General features: G+C 38.1%; 1 protein-coding gene across 6 annotated transcripts in view; it reads right to left on the bottom strand.

Moving 5' to 3' along the window:
- LOC149551241 (alpha/beta-Hydrolases superfamily protein) overlaps window positions 1–23,781 on the bottom strand; it is a 147,405-nt gene that overhangs the window by 74,113 nt on the left and 49,511 nt on the right. For all 6 annotated transcript variants that reach the window (XR_016352711.1, XM_089786802.1, XM_089786799.1 and 3 more), the window contains one exon: window positions 16,388–16,664. Coding sequence is in view for 5 of the 6 variants with exons in the window: in XM_089786802.1 (XP_089642928.1) it covers window positions 16,388–16,664 (277 nt within the window). In the remaining variant the exon portion in view is untranslated. The remainder of the gene's footprint in view (window positions 1–16,387; window positions 16,665–23,781) is intronic.

The raw sequence follows: 23,781 nt of genomic DNA on the forward strand, positions 1-23,781 counted from the left end.
TTTGCTGGTTTTATGCATGGAGAATATTTTCCTTCAATGATTTGAGTATATCCTTGTATTCCTGTAAAGTCTCCCTTCCCGGGGCACCTTACTATCACCAAAAGCCAAGTCCACAAATAACAAAGCTTCATATTCATCTATGGCTTTAAATGGGGACTGTTGGGCTAAACACCAATGTTCTCCTTCAAGATTTCTAACATGGCTTAATCACCTCCTATGTTATATAAGTTTAGTGGTTGTATTGGGCACTAACAGGTCAATCTTTTGGTGCAACGGCAACTCTAGCTTGTAACAAGTGCTATCAAATCTTGGTCATAGGTTCGAATCTCCTCAAGTAACGCTAAGGGGGATTGTTGGACTAACCGCCAACTTTCCCCTTCAAGATTCGTGACATGGCTTAGCCGCCTCCTGTGTTCTATAAGTCTAGTGGTTGTATCGAGCATTGACAGGTTGATCTTTTGGTGCAACGACAACTCTAGCTTGTAACAAGGACATCCCAATAGTCGTACGATATGTTGTATTGTAGCAGTACTCACCCAAAAATAGCCATCTGATCCATGTACATTGTTGTCCTAAAGTATAGTTTCGGAGATAGCCTTCAACCCATTTATTTACTATTTTCATTTGTCCATCTGTCTAAGGATGATAGCTGGTGCTTGGCATCAACTCTGTCCCTACCGACCAAAATAACTCTTGCCAAATCAAGTTGATAAACTTATTGTCCCTATCACTAACAAAGGTATTCAGAAGACTGTGCAATTTGAAAACCTCTTTGAAAAACAGTTCAGCAACTAGTGGCAATGGCAAAGAAATCAGAATATTTGGTCAATCTATCCACCACAACAAATATGCAATCCTTCCCTTGTACCCTGGGAGGCCAGTAATGAAGTCCATTGAAATACTCTCCCACTTTTGTTCAAAATGGGTAAGGGTTGCAGAAGACTTGCTAGAAAGGTATGATCTGCCTTATTTTGTTGACAAATTAAGCACTCACTAACATATTGCAACACCTCATCCTTAAGACCTATCAAAGAAAATATTTCTCTAATCCGCTTGTAAGTTTTAAAGAAACCCGGATGCCCTACCATAGGAGTCTGGTGTAAAGCTTTCAAGATATTTTGCTTCAACTTGGACCCCTATAGAAGATATATTCTACCCTTATAGTATATTATATCTTCTCGCATAGTATATATCTGGTATCATGCATCTTCCCGTCTAGTATATCACAAGCTAAAGAATTCTTAGCACATTCGGCTAGCAGCCGTGATTTCCAATCAGCTGAAACTTTTGTAGGTGAACAAAGAATAGGTCTCCTAGAGAGTGCATCAACCACCACATTTTTCTTTCCTTTGATGTAACCCACCTCAAAATTATATGCCTGAATCTTGCTCACCCATTTTAGCTACCTCTCATTAAGATCATTTTGTTCTAAAAAATATTTCAAACTAATTAAAGATCGGTTCTAACAGTAAATTTGGTTCCTACTAAGTATTGTCTAAATTTAGCTAAAGCATGCATGATGGCTAACATTTCTTTGTCATAGGTGGAGTAAAGGTTTTTTGGATCTCTGAGCTTCCAACTCTCAAATACAATACATTGTTTATCGTGCATCAATACTACTCCGATTTTGTGTCCTGAAGCATCACACTCCACAGTGAAAGGCTTTGTAAAATCCAATAATGCTAACACTAGACATGTATTCATAATACATTTGAGTTTCTCAAAGGTACTTGTGCTTTTGTGGACCATTAGAAAGCACCTTTCTTTCTAAGATTAGCCAATGGTGAAGCTAACTGGGAAATCCTCGTACAAACCTCCTATAATGGCAACGTAACCGCAAAACATAAGAAATATTTTTAGGAATTGACCACTCTTGGATTGCGTGAATCTTCTCCTAGTGTACCTTTACCCCGTCAATACCTATCACATGTCTCAAGTAGAGAATTTCTGACATTCAAAACTCACAATTGGAAGCTTTGGCAAATAAAGATTGCTGTTCCATGATGCCTAAGACAGCATCTAAGTGCTGCAAATGTTCTTCCCAAGGTTTACTATATATTAGTATGTCATCAGAAAATATTAATACAAACTTCCTCAACTATTCACGGAAAACATGAGTCATGCAAGACTGAAAAGTTGCAGGAGCATTGGTCAAACCAAAAGGCATGACAAGAAATTCGAAGTGCCCGTGATGACAACAAAATGTTGTTTTCTATACATCTTCTTCTCTTACACTTATCTGATGGTAGCCAGATCGTAGATCAATTTTGGAGGAGAAAATTGAGCCATGTAGTTCATCCAACAACTCATCTATTCTAGGAATAGGGTACCTATTCTTAATGGTTCTTTTATTCAATGCTTTGTAGTCCATACACATCCGCGATGTGCCATCTTTCTTCTCGACCAGCACTATTGAGGGAGCAAATGGACTAGAGCTTGGTCGGATATGACCCATTTTCAGCAACTCCTTAATTGTCTTTTCAATTTCCTCTTTGAAGTGTCGAGGATGCCTATAAGGGGTGGTTATCATTGGTTTCGAGCCTTCTTCCAATTTAATCACATGCTCAAATCCTCTATCAAGAGGATGTCTCGGTGGATTATCTTTAAACACAACACCGTGTTTGTCTAACAAAGATTGTACATCAACATGGTAGGTTGGTTCCTTTTCTCTAACAACATTATTAGAAACAAAACAATGGGCTGCCCACCCAATGTCATCATGACGGAAAAAAGCCTCCATTCTCTTGGTAGAGACTACTCTAGGTCCTCCATCCTCCATGGCTTGTAACATTGTTTTCTTACCTTCAAACATAAAGTCTAACTGCCTTTGTTTGAAGTCTTGACTATACCTGCCCAAGGATTCAAGCCGCTGAAGCCCCAAGACTACATCCACATTACTGAGGTTTAGAATAAATCTCCTATCAAGATGTAGTCTCCCATTTGAATATTAAGCTGAGGTGAGACTAAGGAACAACTCAAAGGAAAACCATCTGCCACAATCACATTAAATTTCAGGGAACTCCTCTGCTTCCAATCCACGTCTACTAACAAGACTCTCATCAATGAAATTGTGAGTAGCACTACTGTCAACCAAACATATTAATCCTTGTCCCTTAATGACTCCTTTCAGCCTGAAAAGTCTGCCTCTTGGAATTCCCGAGAAAGTAGCAATATGTGGACTTTCTTCAGCAGCAGTATCTTCCAATTCAATCTGTGGATTTTGAAACCCTAGTGTATTATCTTCCTCAACAACTTCCTTTCACTCACCCTCATCTTCTAAATGAACTTCAATTAAATGAAGTTTTCCCTTACCAAGGCAGCGATGTCCTGGTTCCCGAGGCTCTTTACAGGAGAAACATAACTTCTTTCTCCTAAGCTAGTTTCTAGACTCTTGCTCATCCTTTTATGGAACACTTCTTGGCTAGTTAAAGCTTGCATTCCTTTGCTGATTTGGACCCTTTTTCTCAGTTTTCCATGGGCTGTATTCTTTTTTTTGAGGCTGATAGGGTGCTGAAACTCCTAAATCCATCGCTGGTCCAATGGCATCATCAAGGGAATTTGGTTTGTGGGCTTTCACACAACCTTTCAATCTATCATTAAGACCTTCAACAAAGAGCATGGTGATCCTTCTCTGAGGCATATCAGGCACCATAACTGCGATCTTCTGGAATTCATTAATGTATGATTCCTACTGCTTAGTTTGCTTCAATTGAGCCAACTCTCGATAGTAAACTTCTATATCTTTCCTGTCAAAGCGGGTGATCAACCTATTAACAGATTCTTCATAAGATTGGATCATGGCATGATCCTGAGAAACCAAGCCGTTATGCCACCAATCATAAGCTACCCCTTCTAAATGTATAGTAGCAAACTGTATTGCTTTCTCCTCTTTCATGGTCTTAAGTGTCAGATATGTATCCAACTTATGTACCCATGATCTAGCTGTTAGATCTCTCGTTCTATCAAAAGTTGGGATGTTTATTTTGTTCATGGCATCCTTGTATTCCAGAGGTTGGAAAGTCTGCCTTACTGGACCCCTAGGCCTCCTGTCTTGTCTCTCCAAACGATTTTTCACTTTTTCCTTACGCTGGTTCATGAATTGATTTGAGTTCATTAGCTACCTTACATCAGCTGGCAACTGTATATACTCATCCTGTGCAGTCATAACATCGACTGTGATGTGGGTTTCTTCTTTCTCTGCTTCCAGAGGGATTTTTCTATCATTATTTTGTGGTATAATTGAGGACGTAAAGGTCGATCAGATCTTGTATCCACTGTTCTAATCACATTAGAGGCAGCTCTGTCATGATTTCCACCTCCTACTTCTCTACTGTGATAGCTACTTGAACTCCTTGATCGTACACAATCATCTATTAACTATCCAATGGCTGTAATCATCTGTGCTTGAAATTGTTGCATAATCTGTTGTTGTTGAGAAAATACTGTCAAGAACTCATTTAGCTGATTGTTCATCCCACAAGTAGGGCTTCCAACCCTTGTCTCTTCCATTACTGCTTCAGATGAAGTGATTTCTGCTTCTTCATGTTGCCCAGAACTACTCCTTGTATTATATCTATGAGTTTCAACCCCTCTGCAGTACATAGAACCCTGTTACACTGACATGCAATGATAAAGCATGAAAAAGTTAAAAAAAGCAGAAGAAACCCCACAGGCTGGCAGGGTTTTTGAGCTCTGATACCACTGAAATAGCCCAGCTAGGGTATTATATTGAAAATATTGTCAACTTGAAACATACCAATAAAAAATAGATCAAACAAGCTTGGGATTACTTTCTTTTCACAAATGAATCAGAACCTTACAAATTAAATGAGATATGCATAAACTGTCAATTAAAGAAGGTATTGAGAACATTTTTTATTTGATTCTTATGGGATAGTTGAGGAATACCAAAATCTTGTCTCAAAACCCTTCATTGTTCATAGCAGCTATACATGAACGTATACCTCTGAAATCCTTGCAAATACTTCCGAAACCCTCGACAATGGCGGGCTGAGATTCTGAAACTGAAAGCCACTTCCATTTCCATACCTACACTGTTGTAGTGTGCATGCAGCAATTAAACTGTTTGCTTGGGGTAGCGTCCAAGGCTTGATGCTCAGGGTTTGCATCCTTGGCATAGAGTTTTGATGGCAGACAAAAGATAATATAAAATCATAATGAATAATTCCCCAAACATTTCCTTATAGTAGTAATATAGCTCTCAACCCTTCAACCGTAACCTTGGTTCTCCAAAACCTATCTTGGCAATAATAATAGGGAAAAGAATAACCCTCAGCATAAATCCACAAAGTAAGGAAAAATCTGAAAATATCTAATTCGACTTGGCCCCAAGCCATGACTAAAACATAGGAGGCCACTTAAGTGAATTCGGTCCCACCACTTATTGAAACAAAAGACTTCTCAAAGTTAGAAAGAATAGCTAAGTATGGAGAAGAAACATACTACAGCCTTATTAGGAGAACTACGAACTGCGGTTAGAGAAGGGACATGACACTCGCCAATACAACCTTGACTAGAAATAATTCCCTTGTCAATTTACTTTATAAAATTGCAAAAGCATGTAATTACAACTAAAATAACTTCAACTGCACAATAATTTCTGCAGCATGTGTGACTTCAACTAACCTTTTGAGATTATGTGCTCAAGGCACTTATTTGAAAGCTTGCAAAGGGTAGCCTTTAGAGATTTAAGAATATCTAAGTTGTTGGATTCATACCATAGAGGCTAGATCCAGATTCGGATCCTACAAGATTTGTGCTCGGATCCGTCCCATTCCGAGCAAGGTCCATGATTTTACCCTGCGGATCTGGACGGATCCATTACCCACAGATCCATTGGGATCCACAAGGTAAAAACACAGAACGTGCCTAAATCGGGACAAATCCCACAAGAATCTGCATGAATCCTTGAGGATTCAGCACAAATCCACGTGAATCTGTGAAGATCCACGGGCCAAAAGGTGTTTTAAGTAGATCCAACTTCATTAAAAATGATTTTTTTAATGCTTTTTCCTCAACACAAACAACCCTTTTACTCAACATCCAAATACATTTCACCTCACATTCGCTGTCATTGTTGCAAGTTTGTAGTGAAGTTCTTGGATTCGAAGGAGATCGATTGTGGAGCTGCAAATACCTTGCAAAAAGAGATTAAGGTATGCATTTCAACCATTTTCTTTAGTTCTTTCATAGATTATTAATTTGTTTCAAGTTTTTCAAAACCTATAAAAAATATTCATGTTTTTGTACAAGTGTTGAAGCATGGTCTTCTTTTATTTTTTTCTAGATTGAACCAATCATACAAAGAGTAGTCAAGCATCAATGGGTGGAGAGGGATCACATAAATTCAAAATTGATAAGGGGTCTCCTTTATGGAGACACAGAGCAAGAATCACATGTTTACCGCATAGATTAATTAAGAAACACACACACAAACAAAGAATACAAACATGCACAGCAACCAGCAAAACTCTTTATTATTATTCGCATATGCCCACAGTACATTATACTTCGATGGTAAGATATCATGATCAGATCAATACAATGCTTCCCGAAGGGGTTATAAATACTTTCCGAAAAACCTTCCCGAAGGTATCCGTCGGCCAAATACATTATGTCCGCTACATCAACAAAAACCTTTCCGAAGGGACCCGTCGGCTACATAACAAGAACTTTTCCAAAGAGACCCGTCGGCCGATACACAATTTCCTTCCCGAAGGGACCCGTCGGCTGATACACAATTTCCTTTCCGAAGGGACCCGTCGGCTGATACACAATTTCCTTTCCGAAGGGACCTGTCGGCTGATACACAATTTCTACTAACGACATCACACAATGTCCTAGGGGTGGGTCATACATATGAAAGTGTAATTATTGCCATGTACAATATAGAAGCTTTTATACCCAAGTGAAAGTACATTTTTCAAAGGAAGCTCTTGAGCTAAGCAAATATTTTGATGGAATTGTGTTTTCTCATTTCTATAAAGAAGCCAATTTGGAAAAGCTTATTTCCTAATGAAAGGATGGACTAAAAGCTTGTCATGACTCTTTACGATGAGCAACAATTTTCTTGTATGGGACTAGAGAAGCTACTGGATTTTAAGCCACCTTAATTATTTATGTGTATTCACCTTGGACCACATGTCCTCCTTCCACAACCTTTGTCGATTATACTCTTGATATGATAACAAGTTTTTGTGGTTGTTTGCAGAGAGGGTTTCTAGAGGCCTTGCCCAATCAACTGTTCAAGGTCAAAGATTGGAGCCATCTTCCAATTCCCAAGTTGTTAGTTATGAGCCATTAATAGAGATTGCTTTTACCATAACTACAAGGTGAGGAGTGGTCATTATTTTTCTTTTGATCCCCATGTGGAGAACTTGAGATCCATCGATGTGGATTGACTCCAAGATTGAACCATCCTTTTCGGGATGGATATTTACCATCTTCAGTAGATGGTATCAGTGGCCACAAGTTGGTGGAAGACTACTTGCAAAGTGAGTACATCCATGGTAGTATACTGGGGATGGATATCATCATTGTGATAGAGATACCTTTAGGAGTTTTTATCTTCAAAGAACATTTGGATTTCACACCCATGGGGAATTTGTAGAGTGTAGAGGGAGGTTTGGTGTAGCAGATGATTCTAGGTATTCTTACCTACTTTCGATGGATGGATGTGAGTTTTGTTTATAGTAGTATCCACATGATGACAAGGTAAGCACCGCAAGTTGGGTGAGTCCCAATGGATGGCTTCACCATTATTAGCATGTTGATTTGTGATCAAATTAGCACAGTAGAGATCTGAGATTTCTTAGCAAACTTCTATTCAAGATTTGGGATTCAGGCATACTTTGTTGGACACTCTTCAGTATGTTGTGGGATCCTTTATGTGCATTGGGGTTCCAAGTGGATTCACTAGGGAGTATTGTTGTGGGTACATGATTTTGACTACTTGCAGTTTCACTTTTGATCCTCTTGTACTTATTGATTTAGATGCACAGTTTTAGTGTGCAAGGACTGGACACATATAAGTTTCATTTATGTGTAGTTGTGGTTGTTTTGGTGCTTCAACAATACTGTTGCAATGTGGGACATTTCATAGTTTTCTTTTGGACCTCTAGGGTAGTGAAGTTTCTTCTCACGTGAGGGGCATTTAATGAATTAATTATTAATGGTGAAATTCAACTGACATCAAAAGCCAATGCATTTAAGTTATGTGAAAAGTGAAAGAGAAGCTACTTGGTCAATTTGTAATGAGGAAATATTATAAAACCAAGATGTCCCTCTTGGACTCCTTAAACAGGTAGACAATCCTCTACGGCGCTATTGTGTGGGAGCCCTCTCTCCTGGAGTCCAATTGGGCTTTGGTCAAGAGACACCTGACCCTCCTTTGACACATTATCAAATGTCATCAGTCTACTCCCCACAATATCATCTTCGCTGAGTTTGGGGCTCATTCTTTCAGGCTTGGGATCATCTTTGATTTGGTTTGGTTTCTCCATAGGCTTCGGAGCTTCACAAACTCCAATAAGGGTCATCATAGATATTCTTACCTGACTTACTGCTCTTCTAAGATGGTGGTGAGCACCAATCCTACTAGAAAAGATCACTGCTAGTTTGCCCAGGCCTCTTCTCTTCTTGGCTCGATTGGATTGCAATGGACCGCCTTCCCTCTAAGGATGGCTTTCCATGCTGAACACCACATGGATATCCAAGATGAAATAACCCTCAACCGGCTATAACTTGATAAACCCCAATTTTCTTCAATAATCAGCTATTTGACATCTTGGCGCACAACTCATGTTCTAACTGTATGTGATGTTTTGGAATGTATCATGTTTTTTGTGTTTTGAATCATATGCTCTAAACAACTAATGATATGAAGGAAATGCAAGCAGTCCCAAGAAATAACTCTCTAATAAATGCAACTGTATTATTGTAATCAACAACATAACATGAAACAAATTAATTATCAAAGGGAACCTGATTAACATTCAATTTTGATGTTGGTCTGTTGTAGGTAATTGCAATCACACTAACTCCAACCCAACGTGGCTTTCAACATCTCTCCAAATGCACTATAAATGAGCAGAATTAATCTGCTATTTGAATTGCAGCCTTCTCACAAATGCACGCAGGGTATCCAGACTGAAATGCAGCCTGTTATCTTGAACGCAGGCTCCAAACGTCCAACTGCGGGCCTTTTAAATTGCAGCACAGGCCCTCAAAAGTACTCGCAGATCTTCCTAATATGATCACATGTCCCTAGGTTTCAAAAGAAGGCCACAAATGATGCCAAACGCTGCCAGAATGTGATCGCCCAGCAGATGGTAATAAACAAATGGCAGTAACGCATATAGGGGAGGCAAAATCTTCAACGGATCACACATCAAACACTCTTGTGTGAATGTCACAGAATAGAACACTTCAAGCTGAAGGGATTTAATGGCCTTCTTATCACAGAACAACAGTCAGAAGGCTGTAACAAATTCACAAGTCTAATCTCTAGATTAAGTGCCAAACAAATTAAAATTGTTTTTACACCCAATCACTATATCCTTCAGCTAGTAGATCACTTCTTAGCCACAGATAAAATACAGTAGAGAAGATTCAATTAATATCCCAACATACAATTAAATCGCTATACTTCAGCAGTGATTCAAAACAATTCTCATATAATACCCCAGCTGTGAATTACAAACCACTTCTCAGCATCAAAACCCTTATACCTCAGCAAGGGCATCAAAATTCAGAACCTCAAAAAAAGCCACAGGCAACAAATGTAACAACCAGTTTTTCCGGGTCTAAATTAACATCTAACATAAGCATAGAATACAGTTATAACTTCAATTTCATAAGAAGGCAGTTACATCATTCATGTTCATGTGAAGAAGATTACCGTTAAAGTCAGTCAGTCAAAATTTCTTAACTTAATACTTGAAAAACCTTTTAATGAAATTACTTCAGAAATTGAAATCACATACTTTGGAAAACTGAGACTGAAAATCATCTAAGTATGCTTCTGCAACCATTCAGGTTAGTCCACAAATACACTATAACAATTTCTCAAATCGACTGCTATCTCAAAATTCATTTGATGATTGCAACTATAATTTAAATTAGGGCATCACATATCATCTTACCAATTAGGGCATCAATTACTATCGGTATATTTAGGGCTTATGATACCACTTTACCACTTAGGGCTTCTGCGACCACGGAATTCAATTAGGGCATCCGGGACAAAGGATTCTATCTAGGGTTTTCGCAACCACGGATTCAATTAGGGCTTTCGATACCACGGATTCAGTTAGGGCTTCCAATACCACTACATCAATTAAGGTTCCAGCTGTCACACAATCAATTAGGGCTTCGGATTTGTTTTCCTTCGATTTCTTATCTGTGACAAATTCTCAAGATTAGATAAATAATTATATTCAATATTCATATATATGAAAGTAAAATAATGATAACAATGATATACTTCAATTTAATCTTACCTCCTCATAAATAAAAATGATAATACCTGTTTCCGATAAACAATGGATTGCATGGCTTAACTTTGTCTAATGCATAATCGACATCTTGAAAGGGGTGAAACATTGTCAGGGGCTTTACCTCCCAGCCTCGGACCACAATATATCCCCACACGATCTTCAATGAGAAAGGCCCTCCCTACCCAGAATTGACAGGGAACATCATTCCTTCCACTAGCATCATGATATATAGCACGCCATACAACTTCGCAATAGAAGATCACCATAACAGGAATATGCATGAGCTAATATATATATTAGTTTGTTTATGTATGAAAGTATAGGTTACTGGTTTCTTTCTTGCTTTTCTTTTTCACAATTCATCAAAACCTCCTCACCATAATCAGGCCATCAAGCCGGTGACTTCTTGGTGCCTGAACAATTAACCCTTTTTTTTTTATTTGTATTGTATCTTATTCACGTTAATCTGGCTCTCAGCCTGGTGAATTCCTTGGTGTTTTGGTTTAATATGTTCTCTCAACAAAAACTATGTAAATATATATAATAGGATTGATTCCATCTGGAATGTCAATATTTATGCAAACGAATTTCAATGATTATCTATTGAGTCATTTCACATGAAAGATTATAAATGGATGAGAAAACCAACAGATTTTTAAGCTTAAAAACAATATCATACTGTCACATGGATATAGCAGACTGAATAAGCAATAGCATATTACCACAGGGAAATATCAGACTTCAAAGAGGGGATTACAACATCTTTATGCTTTAAACAGGGTTTGTGTTTCAATGGAAACCGACAAACATAAGTGAAAGATTCAACAAGCCTTATGCTGAACCAATATTATGACATTATATGCTATAATAAGGGCAATTGATGATCAGAGATGTCAACCTAAGGATGGGATTTGATATCAAACTTAACAGTAAAAGAGTAAAAAGAAAACCACAAGTTGCCTTACTTGACTCTGTCAAATATCTGCAAGTAGCCTTGGTTTTGGAATGTATCCATCAATCCATATGAGACCGCGGCAAATTAAATGTTCAGATTTAGTGGTAATAATAGGAGCTAGTGCGAACTACAGTCGTAATCCTTATGAACTTATGTTAGAATGGGGAAGATACCAAAAATTAACAAATATTTAAGAAGCTTCTTTCACTGCCGAAGAAACAAGAATGTAGAGAAAGACTTTTGATCGGCAATGATTGCTACAATGGTCATTAAACGCTTGAGAAGCATTAAGGATGTCAAGGCGTGTAAGTCCCTGTCGAACGAATCCATTCTCACCATAAACAAAGAAGGGCGTTAAGTAAATTTCGAAGAACCCAACTGCTATTGTCGGGATTAATAATAGAAATCAAGTACCAAAAAGATTAAAGGTTCTCCAAAAAACGATCACTGAGACTCTATAAAAAGGATGGCCTTGGCTCTTGGGCTACCTTCAGCTACAAGAAGCCATTCGAATTCCTAAACAAATCGAATTTGAAAAGGGAAAAGAATAAAGGAAGAAAATAAGAAGTTGAAAAGAGAAATTATAATAATTCAATTATTATAATTTAAACATTACTAAACATCATTCTAATATATTATTTAAGTATAATGATGCTAATTCATTTTAATATTTAAAAGCACAAATTTAAATATTTACAATTAAAACCCTTAAGATATGTTTTATAAATAATTTAATTATTTTAATTAAAATATTTATTAAACAACTCAATTATTATAATTAAACTGTTTATTAAAATAACTCATGCGATTCCACAGATGTATTCTGTTCCAAGTTGCTAGGTCCTCTATCTGTCTGCCCAGTGATGGTGATGCCCTGCCTAATTCTTTTATGACAATGCTTCCACCCCTTTCAGCATGCTCCCTGCAAGAATTTTCTCCATAATTAAATTATAAATTATATAATCATAACAATTAACCTTTCATCTTAATTCCCTGAATTCGCGATTAACGATCAACTGACATGTCATCTTCACTTGAAATCTCAACAACTAACTACCTTACCATTTCGCTAGATTATATCAAATTAAACTGTCAACTAACTTCATACGAACCTTGACGACTATATTTCAAATTAGGTCAAAAATTGGGATGTAACAACAAAAGCAAATAAATATCCAGGCATGCCTTTTCCTAAGAAATGAGCTCATATATATAATCTCTTGTTGACAAAAGTTTCCCAAAAGAACTCAACTTTAAAAACTTCAAAAGTTTCGCAAAAGAACTCAACTCTTGAAACTTTCCGACAAAACTCTTTTAGAAACATTTAATACTTGGCTTAAGAAAATAATTAATTAAATAAATGGCCCCTTCCCATGATGACACAACCGTCAACTAAAGTAAACTTATACAGTATAACTTTATAATAAGTCATTTAATGATGTAATAATAATTTGGCCACTAAAAATATAATTACTCCCAAAATTCTTATTATTTAAATATGTCATTTGAAAGAGGAGCCAGGCCTATCATTTCTCCATGTGACCAAATGCACTTTCCAAAAATAGAAAAGGTCCATCTCAATCAACACCCAACTTACCACAAATAGTAAGTATACAAAACTAAGCCCAAACAAAATCCAATGTAAGCCAAATGGAGACCAATCTGTAACTTACTGAATTGTGGAGAAACAAGACCCTCCCAAGCCAAGCCATTGCCTTAGAAGACCCTCTATCCACAATAGTTAGCCTATGAGGATCACATTTTATAATAGGCTAATCTCTCAAACTCCGACAAACTCCGATGCTGGTAAAAATGGGGACATTAAATAGGCCCTTAGTACATCACTCATTGTTGGACTCATGCCCTTTACATCTCTTTGGAATCTTTTGGAGTGTGCTCCCATCGGTTACGTATATAGACTGGCCACCAGATTGACAAAAATAAAAGATTTGTTGAATTTGTCTCCCCAAGGAGTCAAAAATGGAGACCCATTTTGTTTATCATTGCCCCATCTACTATGAGATCAAGGGGAGGTTCTACTGCTTGTTTAGAGAGTATATATCCCTTTCTTCTTTTTTCAAGTACACTGATCAGTGGTGTCTTGCCATCTATCTCCAGGAGTCCATGTGGCTTCATGATCAGATTTTGTTCCTGCCAAAACAAACTTCAAACCAACTCGTCACCTCATTCACTCCTAGGTCTCTTGCCCAAGGGAAGAAGAAGTTGCTCGGCCCTTCTTCAAATCACACCAAATCTGTGAGGCCTCACAAAGGGCACACTCAACAACATCAACCTATCTCCAACGGCTCCTTGAGACAGTCCAAGACACAGCCTCGCCCCAAACCAGATCATTTGGTTTTGGACTACTTCTCACTTGTGAGAAGTATTTAGTCTTTTCTTGTTATGTTCTTTTGCTTTCTTGCTAGTTTTTTTCGCGAAAATCGTTTGGTGCTCCCACTATTGGTTATTGCCTTGTATGTTTTCTAGTCCCTTAAACTCTTGTGGTCTCTTGTTGGACATTAATAAATCTATCTTATCTTGTCTTATCATATTAGTATATCAATTCATTCTATGACTTGTGCATTTTCTTTTATTTGTGTCCAGATGAAATTGAAACAAGGGTTTCAAATTTTGAGCATGAAGAATTGAGAATTCTTCCGATTTATTTCAGAATAGTGAATTGATGAAACACCCAATGAATTGTGCAATCAGGATGGCTTGAACCAAGAGTCATCATTGAGCTTTCTTGGATGAGATTGGAGTCAAATTACTTCAGATTTGTGTTGTCTATCAGCAACAGCAGGTTTGAACTTCTTAAGGCAAGGATTAATCATTCCTAGTGGTTGTCGATTCATGGTATTACCAGCCATACCTGAACTACACCAGCCACAGGTTACTCAATGTTTCCAGAGGGTTTCAGGAAGTGATGTGAGCAATAAAGGGAATTTTTTGGAACTTGGTGCCTCTTATACCTTCAGCTATGTGCATTGGAAGCGGTTGCTATTTGTATGAAGACAATCTATAAATGTTGAAGAAATAACACAGCCTATATTATTTGCTTGATAGTTTAAAGTCTCCATAAATTGCAAATTGATTCCTTCTAAATAGTTTGGAATTGAAATGAGGTGCAAGGTTGCACAAGAACTGTTTGAACAAAATGGCATGCTGTAGTTATTCATCAAATCACTAGTATGTATGCCAAGGCTGTAGGTGCACATTTTACATGTAGAAATCATATGTATGTATTCAAAAAGACAACAACGATTGCATTTACATTATGGTTCTTTGCCTAGATATCTTAGTAATCATTTGCACACATTTTAACTTCATTTGAAATTGAAACCATTCCAAGCAAGCATAAACAATCTGAAAATAGAAGACAGCAAGATAGAGCTTGCATGCAAAGTGTTTGATGAAATATCAAACATTCACAATTGAAGCAAATCCAATGTTTGTCAGACTTACAACTCGCAGGGTCATTACACATTAATTGCCAAAGCATGGGAAGGCCTATTTATGGTGTAGAGCTTATTGTATTATTCATTGTCTGTGTTTAGACTTATGGGCTTTTGTGAATGCTTGAAGGTGTCAAAGGCGCTATGGTGGATGGCTTAGGAAGTGGCTTCTTGTTGTGGTGTGCCCCTTCTACAATAGCTCAACAGCACTATTCTTTGAATTCCACAGACCACTTTATCAAGGGAAGGGTTTCCAACAAGCATTTGAGCTGCATCTTTCATTGCACCAAAAGGTGGCTCTTCGCTTCACCAAAGGTATTCTAGGTGAGTTAAGCATTAAAGGTGTTGTTCATCACTGGTCAAAAGTAAGCATAGGGAAGACTGAGAAGAAATTGTCATTGCTTGTGCTGGTAGAGCATATAATTTGGCTGCTTTGTTTGCTTCTCCCCTCTCAATTTGGAGAAATGAATTTTTCTATTAAGGAGTTGGCTGAACTAAAGGTTGGGAACAAAGGACTGAAATCATGGACTTCTTTGAAGGATATGAGCCTAACTCAAAAGGAAATTTTAATAGCATATAGTGAACCTAAAGAATTAAAAGCTGAACTAAAGTAATCACTAATTGTGAGTGTTTGAAAGTCTCAAACATGTTGATAAAGCCTTCCCCTGGATGGGGACAAATTGGTCCAGCAGAAGAAAAAGGCTGAATTTTTTCATGGCAATAAATTTCTTACTAATCCAGATCTGTTGCGTGTAAGTGCTAATGTGGGAGGCATTTGGAGAGGGGAGAAGGAAGTAGCTATATGATGGATTTGGCTGGTTAGGGGAGTTGATCCTACTTGTAGAGTAGGTATGGGGTGTTTGATATTCTGTGGTTAGATCTTGTGTTTGTTCAGGCTTGCAGCCCTTTTAGTTTTTGCTTGCACTTTTTTCGCTTACCATTGACCAGTGTGTTTGTTTTTATGTAATTTATCCTTCTCTGTAGGTAGGGACCCCCTATAGATCCCCCACTATTTAATCAAACAAAAAAAGAGAGCTTAAAATAATCCGGTGGTAGACAAATGAGTGTGTTAATAATAATAATACTTGATGCACAAATCCTGCCCAAAAAGTATCCAAATCTAAAATAGAATCTACACAAATTAGTCTATAATGCATTAAGGAATCAAAAGTGACAAAGAAACATTTTTATAACTAACTCAATAGGCGGTATAAGTGGAAGACCAATTGAACTAAAAGTTGTATGATTTTGAATGAATATTTGACTGCAATTTTAGGATTTAATATTTAAAAATGAAAAGATGTCATCTAATATAAAGAAATTAACAAAACCAGCAAAAAAAAGGTAAAGCTATATGAAATAGAAGCAAGATAACATTTCTAATGAAGAAGGGAAAGGAATGGTAAGGGAAATGAGAAAATTTGCATCAATCAAGAGAGCAAACTGGTTCAAGCATTTACCCTTTGAAAATTGTTGGGGTACTCCAAAAGCTCTGTGTTGCTTCTGTAAATGCAGATTTTGTAACATTGATTGCTGATGATAGAGCAGAGTTAGTAATAACTCTGCTTTCTCTCACAGATACACTAGTGCTGCATTCATTTGCAGATATAGATGATGTGCCACAGCTATCAGCATATAGATGATCGTACTCAGTAGAATCAGAACCATGAGCTGAATGCTCTTTGGATGAAAACCTTGATGATTGCTCTGCACTTGCATCTTCAGCCAGAACATCCTCTGTATAAACAAGAGTCTGATCAGTAATGACGTTTTTAATGTTTTGAGTAGACAGTTGGGATCAATATATTCAAAAATTGAAATCTAGATAGTACCAAATATAAATATAGAAGTTAATTTAGGAAAGCTTGGACAGAATTGCGATGTGAAATTCAGGGAAATATATATGTGCACAAAAAAGAATATAATATAGTATGGCATTCACAAATTTAGAGATATAACTCATTCCCATTAAAAACAGGATAGTTTATCCCTGAAAGCCAGCTACTTTAGTGTAAAAATCATTGAAAAAAGTGATTAGCACTTCTGTGTTATTTTTCCTTAATTTGAATTTCTTGGATAACTTCAGAACCATACCATTGTATCCTGAATAAAATTTAAATCCCAAACTCTTTTGGTTGGTACTGAGAACTGATATACATGACGATAATATCTGAGTTAGACACAATAGAAGTCATATATAGAGAGGATTGGGAGCAGGTCTGGCAATATAACATGAAATATCTATAAGAAAATATATAACAGGATTATTTCTACAAATGAATGGTGTCTGTCCAATGATATTTGAAATGTTTTTCAGTAAATCTCCCTGCTTACAGTTATGGGGACATACCAAGCATAGCTGAACCAGCAAAACATTACCCATCCATCCCCATGGACAGCACCCCCACACCTGTGCCTGATATAGCCTTGCAATGCAGGGATGTCATGGGGACCATGTCTGTTGACTGTCCCAGGGTTACCAGGACATCCCCGCATGCAGTTAAAACAAAATCATTATATATATAGATATATATATATATAAAGGAAGAAGAGGATGAGGTAGAGATCCCTTGTAAACCTCTGATTTCCCAGTTTCAAGTTTCTAGTATCTACTTAAATGTACAAATTAAATTTTAAATTGCTAATTTTCGAAAAGTTAATTCTTACAACTTTACACATCAAAATTCAAATTAGGTAGCTGTTTTTATGTTTTGTTTCCCTCCTTATTTCCGAGGTTTTTGGTTTTACTTCAAACCTTCAAAATTAAGATAGCCATTTTTTCCTTTCCATAAAAATTCATTAAAACAGATAGCTATACTTTTTTCCATGTTAAATTAAAACAACATAATGCTAAATAAGAGGCAACAACCTACAACACAATGGTAAGTTGTGAGCCTCTCATCTAGGAGGTTTTGGCTACTCAAGCTTAATAAATAATAATAAATCTTGGCTTTGGCCCATTACTCATCATAATAAAAATTAATGTTAAAAGAGATTGAACTTTTGTACACCATGTAGCCTCCTGCAATTTGGATCTAAAATAAACAAAGCAATATCATAAGTCTTATAGCTGTTTTACTTTTTTATTTAAATTTTACTTGAATAGTAAAATATTAAATAAAATAACTATAATGCTAAATGGGATTGCCCTCTTTTCAATCCTCTACTTTTGTGCTTCATGAAATCTAAAGGATTAAAAAAATGGGGAAAATTCTTGTGCTTGTATTATTTAATACTAGTTACATTGAACTAACCAAACAATGACTTAATAGTCCTAGATAACTTTAAAATGGAGATGCTGCGTACAGGTTGGGCATCTAGGGTTTCTATGGAAACATTATCAAGTGCAGGGACTGTTCAGAGGAGCCTGATAGGTATTGGTGGTAGTGCTTTGGGGAAGATAGGGGCACGGATGAGGGTTGCAATTTCCACAAAAGTAAACTTTCCTGTTGGCAGCAGGGAGAAGACACTTTGAATGATCGGAGAGAGGGGAAAGAGATGGGCAGTCCATTGCAAGAGCAATCGAAAACAGAGAAGGGAAAGGAGTTTTCTGAGGGGAGGAAATGTTTGGCGAGTGAGGAAGGAAAAACAACTATGACCAAGGAGGACGGACGGGTGTTTGGTGGTGGCAGAGATGAAGGTTTGCTTCCAATGATGCAATGGTCCCTAAACAACCTCAAATGACCACGTCTAGTGTAAGAGACACTTTATGGGGATTTCTGATGGAGGGCTTAGGCAATCATCTTCATCTAGGGTTGATGGTCCATCAATGAGGAATAAGGTTGTCATGCAAAAAGAGCAGGACTGCAAAACGAGTGGGTGAGAAGCGAGCAAAGGTAGATTTTACAAATGGGTTTGGTGCTAATGGATTATTTAGGGGAAACAAATGAGTTTGGTACTAGTGGATTATTTAGGGGAAAAGGGTACAACCCAAAGGGCCTTCTAGCTCTAGAATAATAGAACAACAACTTGCAGCTATGGGCTTGTTGGGTACTAATAAGCCACTAGTAGGAGTGGCCATCACAGTGGATTTGGTAGATGAGGTTGAAATGGAAGTGGATTGCAACATGGCTGTCTTTTCTCATCTTGGTTTGATTGTAAGGTTCTAGGGATTGTGTCCAAATCTATGCAGCTGCACAAATGGAGTCTAGAGAACTGGGAGTCAATTTTGAACGGTTATGTTTGGATTTATCTGGGCTCAAAGGGTTCATTCAAACTAGCTTTTGAAAATGTTTGGGATAGGAACAAAAATTTTGGAGAATAAGCACCCCCTACTGCTGAAACCCCAACATCTGGCCTTTTTCCCAGCAAAGGAAACTTTTGATAGAGTTCCACTCCAAGTAAGACACCCAAAACTGCCATTACATTTCTGGTTTGACTCATGTTAAGAAGTTACTGGAAATCCTTAACGTAGTTTTTTATTGTTAGATGAAAAATCACTGAGCCTCTTGTATTCAACCTATGATCGGATCTTAGTGGAGATGAAATTGGCAGATGGGCTTCCCTCAGAAATTATGCATAAAATGTAATGTCCCTAATTTTAAATAGAATATTTTAATTATGTTAATTAATTAAAAGGTCCTATAAATTAAATATTATCACAAGGACTTATTCAATCAATTGATTTAATTTAAAAAGGGGTCCAAAATTTATTAATTATCCGTAGGTGTTTGTCGTGTCGGCATTCTTTGTAAACCCTAGGGATTTTTCTCCGAAGGTGTATTTATGTGTGGCATGTAGGAAGTTGTTAGTAGGTGATTCGGATTATTTCTTTGTATTTGCAAACTCTTGTTGAAGTTCTAGATTTGTTCGCCGTTATGGTAGTGGAAGATCTTCCCTACTTGGCTATTCCGGTTTCGATGGGATTCAACCCTCAACCTATCCTGTCACCTATAATACTTTGCTCGGATCTGGCAAATTGGAGCACCATCTTTGTATGCGAGTATTAATTGGAGGTTATCTGTACTCAATATCTATTCATACTTGTATTTATTTGATGGGTTAAGTTTGTATTCTTTTTCCAACACCTTGGTCCATCCGTCATACTACCTCCCTCTATACTCCACCCTCATCGCATGCCGCACACCGCACGCCTGACGACAACACACCGCACATTGCATGATGCATGTCCATCACTGTACATCGCACATCATAAGCATGGCAACAACACACCACATGCCTAGCAACAACACACCACATAAACACCACACAGCACGCCTAGCAACAACAAACCGCATGGCATATGTCCCTCACCACACGCATACTGCACACCACACGTTGCATGACACCTGCAAACATAAATTAGCTCCACACAGTGATCACCTCCAAACATAAATCACCTCCGGATAGAAAACAACTCCGGACAGAATCACTTCCAGACAGAAGACACCTCCAGACATAAACCACCTTCGGACAAAAAACACCTCCGAACAGAAGACACCTCCAGACAAAAATTACCTCTGGACAGAGATCACCTCCATATAGAGATCACCTCCGGACAGAGAACACCTTCGGATAGAGATCACCTCTTGATAGAGATCGCCCTCGTAACATTACATAAAACATCAAAAGGGTTTTGGGTGCAACCTTTGGATTTTGAAGGGATACCTTCAAGTGTAGAAGATGTTTTCAAACTTAACATATGGCAGCCCAATGTGCTAAATAGAAACGAGATAAGCCATCCTCCTGGTGGAAAGATGTTTCCCACCTTCATTACACAATGGAGAAGAAGAGTGAACAACATAAGAATTTTTCTCAAGTAGTAAGTGGGGTAGTGCCTCAACAAGAGAATTTAAATCTAGGTTCACAACCAAAACAAATTTCCTCTTCAAGGCAAATCTCTACCACCTTCAATGAGCACCCAAAACAAGTCTACGACATGGATCAATAGCTTTAGAAAAAAAAAAGGAAGAGAAGGGGCTGTCAAAATAATGTTAAATGGTAAGCTTGTGGGCTGAGGTAGTTAATGACGTAAAATCCTTATTGGTGGAAATCCTCAAATCGGAGGAATCCTGCCACATTAATTTGCTAACTTCTAAATTTCAACCCCACTACAATTGCCAAAATTGGATCAAATTTAACAAGTAGAGGTTGATGAAGTATGATGAAGTGATAAACATGCTAAGGGGCATCAAAGAGGGCAAATTTGAGGTAAGTAAGGGCCTCTGATAAGGTTGGGGGATTTCAACCATATTAAATCCCCTGAATTGTAAATTTCCACCATTCTACTTTCAACCCAAATCTGTCATAAGAAACATAGAGACTATGTTTTGTAATAAGAAATAGTGAAAAATGAGGCTGAGAGATGTGTATTTCAATAAAATATTCTTAGTGGCAATCCTCAAAGTCCAGGCCACAACTTCAATCCTATAATCATGAAAATTCTGCCCTCTTAAAGGAGCAAATTTTTTCCTTGACAGAGGTATAGACAAGTCAAATGAAGCAAAGACAGCAAGTCACAGTGTCAAAAACAAAGTTTTTTTTTAATAAAAAAGAACATAACAAGACTGTGCTGGAAATCCTCAAAGTCTGAGATTTCACCAAAATTCCTCTAATCCACCCAAGAATGGGCCAGTCTGAAATCAAAGTCAAAAGGCCAGCTCAGCCACCGAAAGGGGGCCCAAAACATTTTATTTCTATCACCTAAAAAGCCAATTTGTCCCTCTAAGGAAATGTGCCCTTTGGACACCTAGGCTGCCTACATAATGGGGCCTTTCCAAATCATTTTAACATCACCTATGCCTAATTCAGTTCTGTGACTACAGTAGCAAATAGTCCTTATAAGGCTGCAATTTTTCCAGACTTTGGCAGCAATTTGGATTCAAAAACAAGGCAACAAACTTCTTCCAAATTTGAAGACAGAGAGTAAAATTTTTTGGGGCAGCGATTTGATCATCTCCTGTGATTCTTTCCATGAGTTGGAGTTTGAGGAGCATTGTCAGTAAATTCTATATAGTAGCCGATGGGTAGAATAGTATCCGAACGGGCTTGTGACGGTTGAGTCACCCCTTCAGACCATACATTATTCATTGTGAACTGTTTTGATTTGTCGTCATTTTTTTTTTGACCTCCTATCACTTTTCTCCTATGTCACCTTGTCTCCGTAAAGTATCCACTCTGCACTCTTCTTGATATTGTTTCCTATTTGCTAGAGGGTCGTACGGCACTCCGTATAGTGCACTTCCACCTGAGTTTTGTCACCCCCTACGGACGTGTGTTGCCTCCTCAAGCTTGGTTGTACAACACTTCCTATCCCCTTCTATCAATGATCGTACAATGATGTCTGCTTTTTGTATGCTTCCTCATTACCATACGGCGCTTTTTTTCTGCTCTCTAGCGGTTGTACTTCCCTTAGGCCGTACGGTCACCTCAATTGGCTATACGGTAGATTTTATATAGCTTTCTAACAACTCCTTCCAAGGTCGTACAATCTACTAAATTGGTCGTATGGTGATCTTTTGACACTCCCCGAATCCGTATGCATGTAAGGTACATATACTTATGTTTTATGTTTCCTAGTTGTCCGTACAAAATCTCTAGACATACAGGTTTGCTTCGCTTCCTATCTGTATGGTGTTTGTTATGTAGGTCGTACACTTAGTGAACCACTAAGCCATACGGTCATCTTCTTCAGACCAAACAAATGGTGTCCCCTTCACCATACACTACCCTCCTCAGCTATCATCTGTGTGCAGGTCAATTATAAATCTTCGGCCTCCGCGTTCCATGGATAGAGTATTTTGTTTCCACTCATGTTTCACTTTTTCTTGCACCAACCAACCCCGTCCAAGGATAGCGTCATAGCTCTTTCTTTTTAGCGGAATGACCACGAAATCTAACAGAAATGGTTGCATTCCAATGGTTACTAGTTGCGCCATCAGGGTCCCCAACGGCTTGATTCTGTGCTGATCCGTAGTGAGTAATTGAAATGTTGGTAGCCACAATGTAGGTTGTCCCAACTTTTTCCATATATCCTTTAGCAATACGTTTACTCCTGACCCTTCATCAATGATTGTGTTCATGAGTACTGTTCCCACGATACCCATCTCTACAACTGTTGGATGTCTTCTCCTCGTGAGTGCTAGTAGCATTGGGTCTGCTGCAGTCGTTCCACTGCCATCCTTTCTAGTTTCCTCCATTGCTTTCAAGAGTGGTGTCATGTTTAGAATCGTCATCTGTACCTAAGGCATTGTAAGGTTATTTAATTTTATAGGAATTTCCATTTGCATTACCTGCCTTATCATGTTTTGTTCTACCAGGTTTCTCTTCAAGGTGCCGGCAGAGTTTTTTCTTTGTAATTTCTCTGTTTCCATTTGTTTTTCCAACTCCGTGCATGCTTGCTGCAACCTCTTCTTTTCTTCCTCTGCATCAAGGTACTTTTCCTTCTTTGCTTGCTCAAGCGTAATGGCTAGTGTTTCCTCATCACATGTTTTGATGCTTAACAAGTTCACCCCCTACTTCGGCCATTTCGAATGCTCGTGGTGTCTCGGACCACACCATCTGCATAATAGCTACGGCGTCTCCTTCATGGTACAATCTCTGGCGAAGTGCCCCCAGAGGTTGCACACACGGCATTGTATCATCAGTCATCCACTTGAATCGTACTGTATCCAACTTCGGCCTCCATTGCTATTATTATTACTGCCCCTTCTGCGTCGATTATTATTATCTTTTTGAGGCCAAACCAGGACCACTCATGTCAGGGGAACCCCTAATCATGCAGTGGAGACATCTTGATACACTTGGCACCAAGACCATAGTTGGACAAAAACGATCGAGACCAGACAGTGGAAATACTAACAGTGGTCGGAAGGAGACTTCTTTTGAGGAAAAAGGGACCGATGGGGAGGAGGTA

Source organism: Cupressus sempervirens, chromosome 6, assembly GCF_028749045.1.
Source record: "Cupressus sempervirens isolate cs-2001-9-10 chromosome 6, ASM2874904v1, whole genome shotgun sequence".
NCBI classification, from domain to species: Eukaryota; Viridiplantae; Streptophyta; class Pinopsida; order Cupressales; family Cupressaceae; genus Cupressus; species Cupressus sempervirens.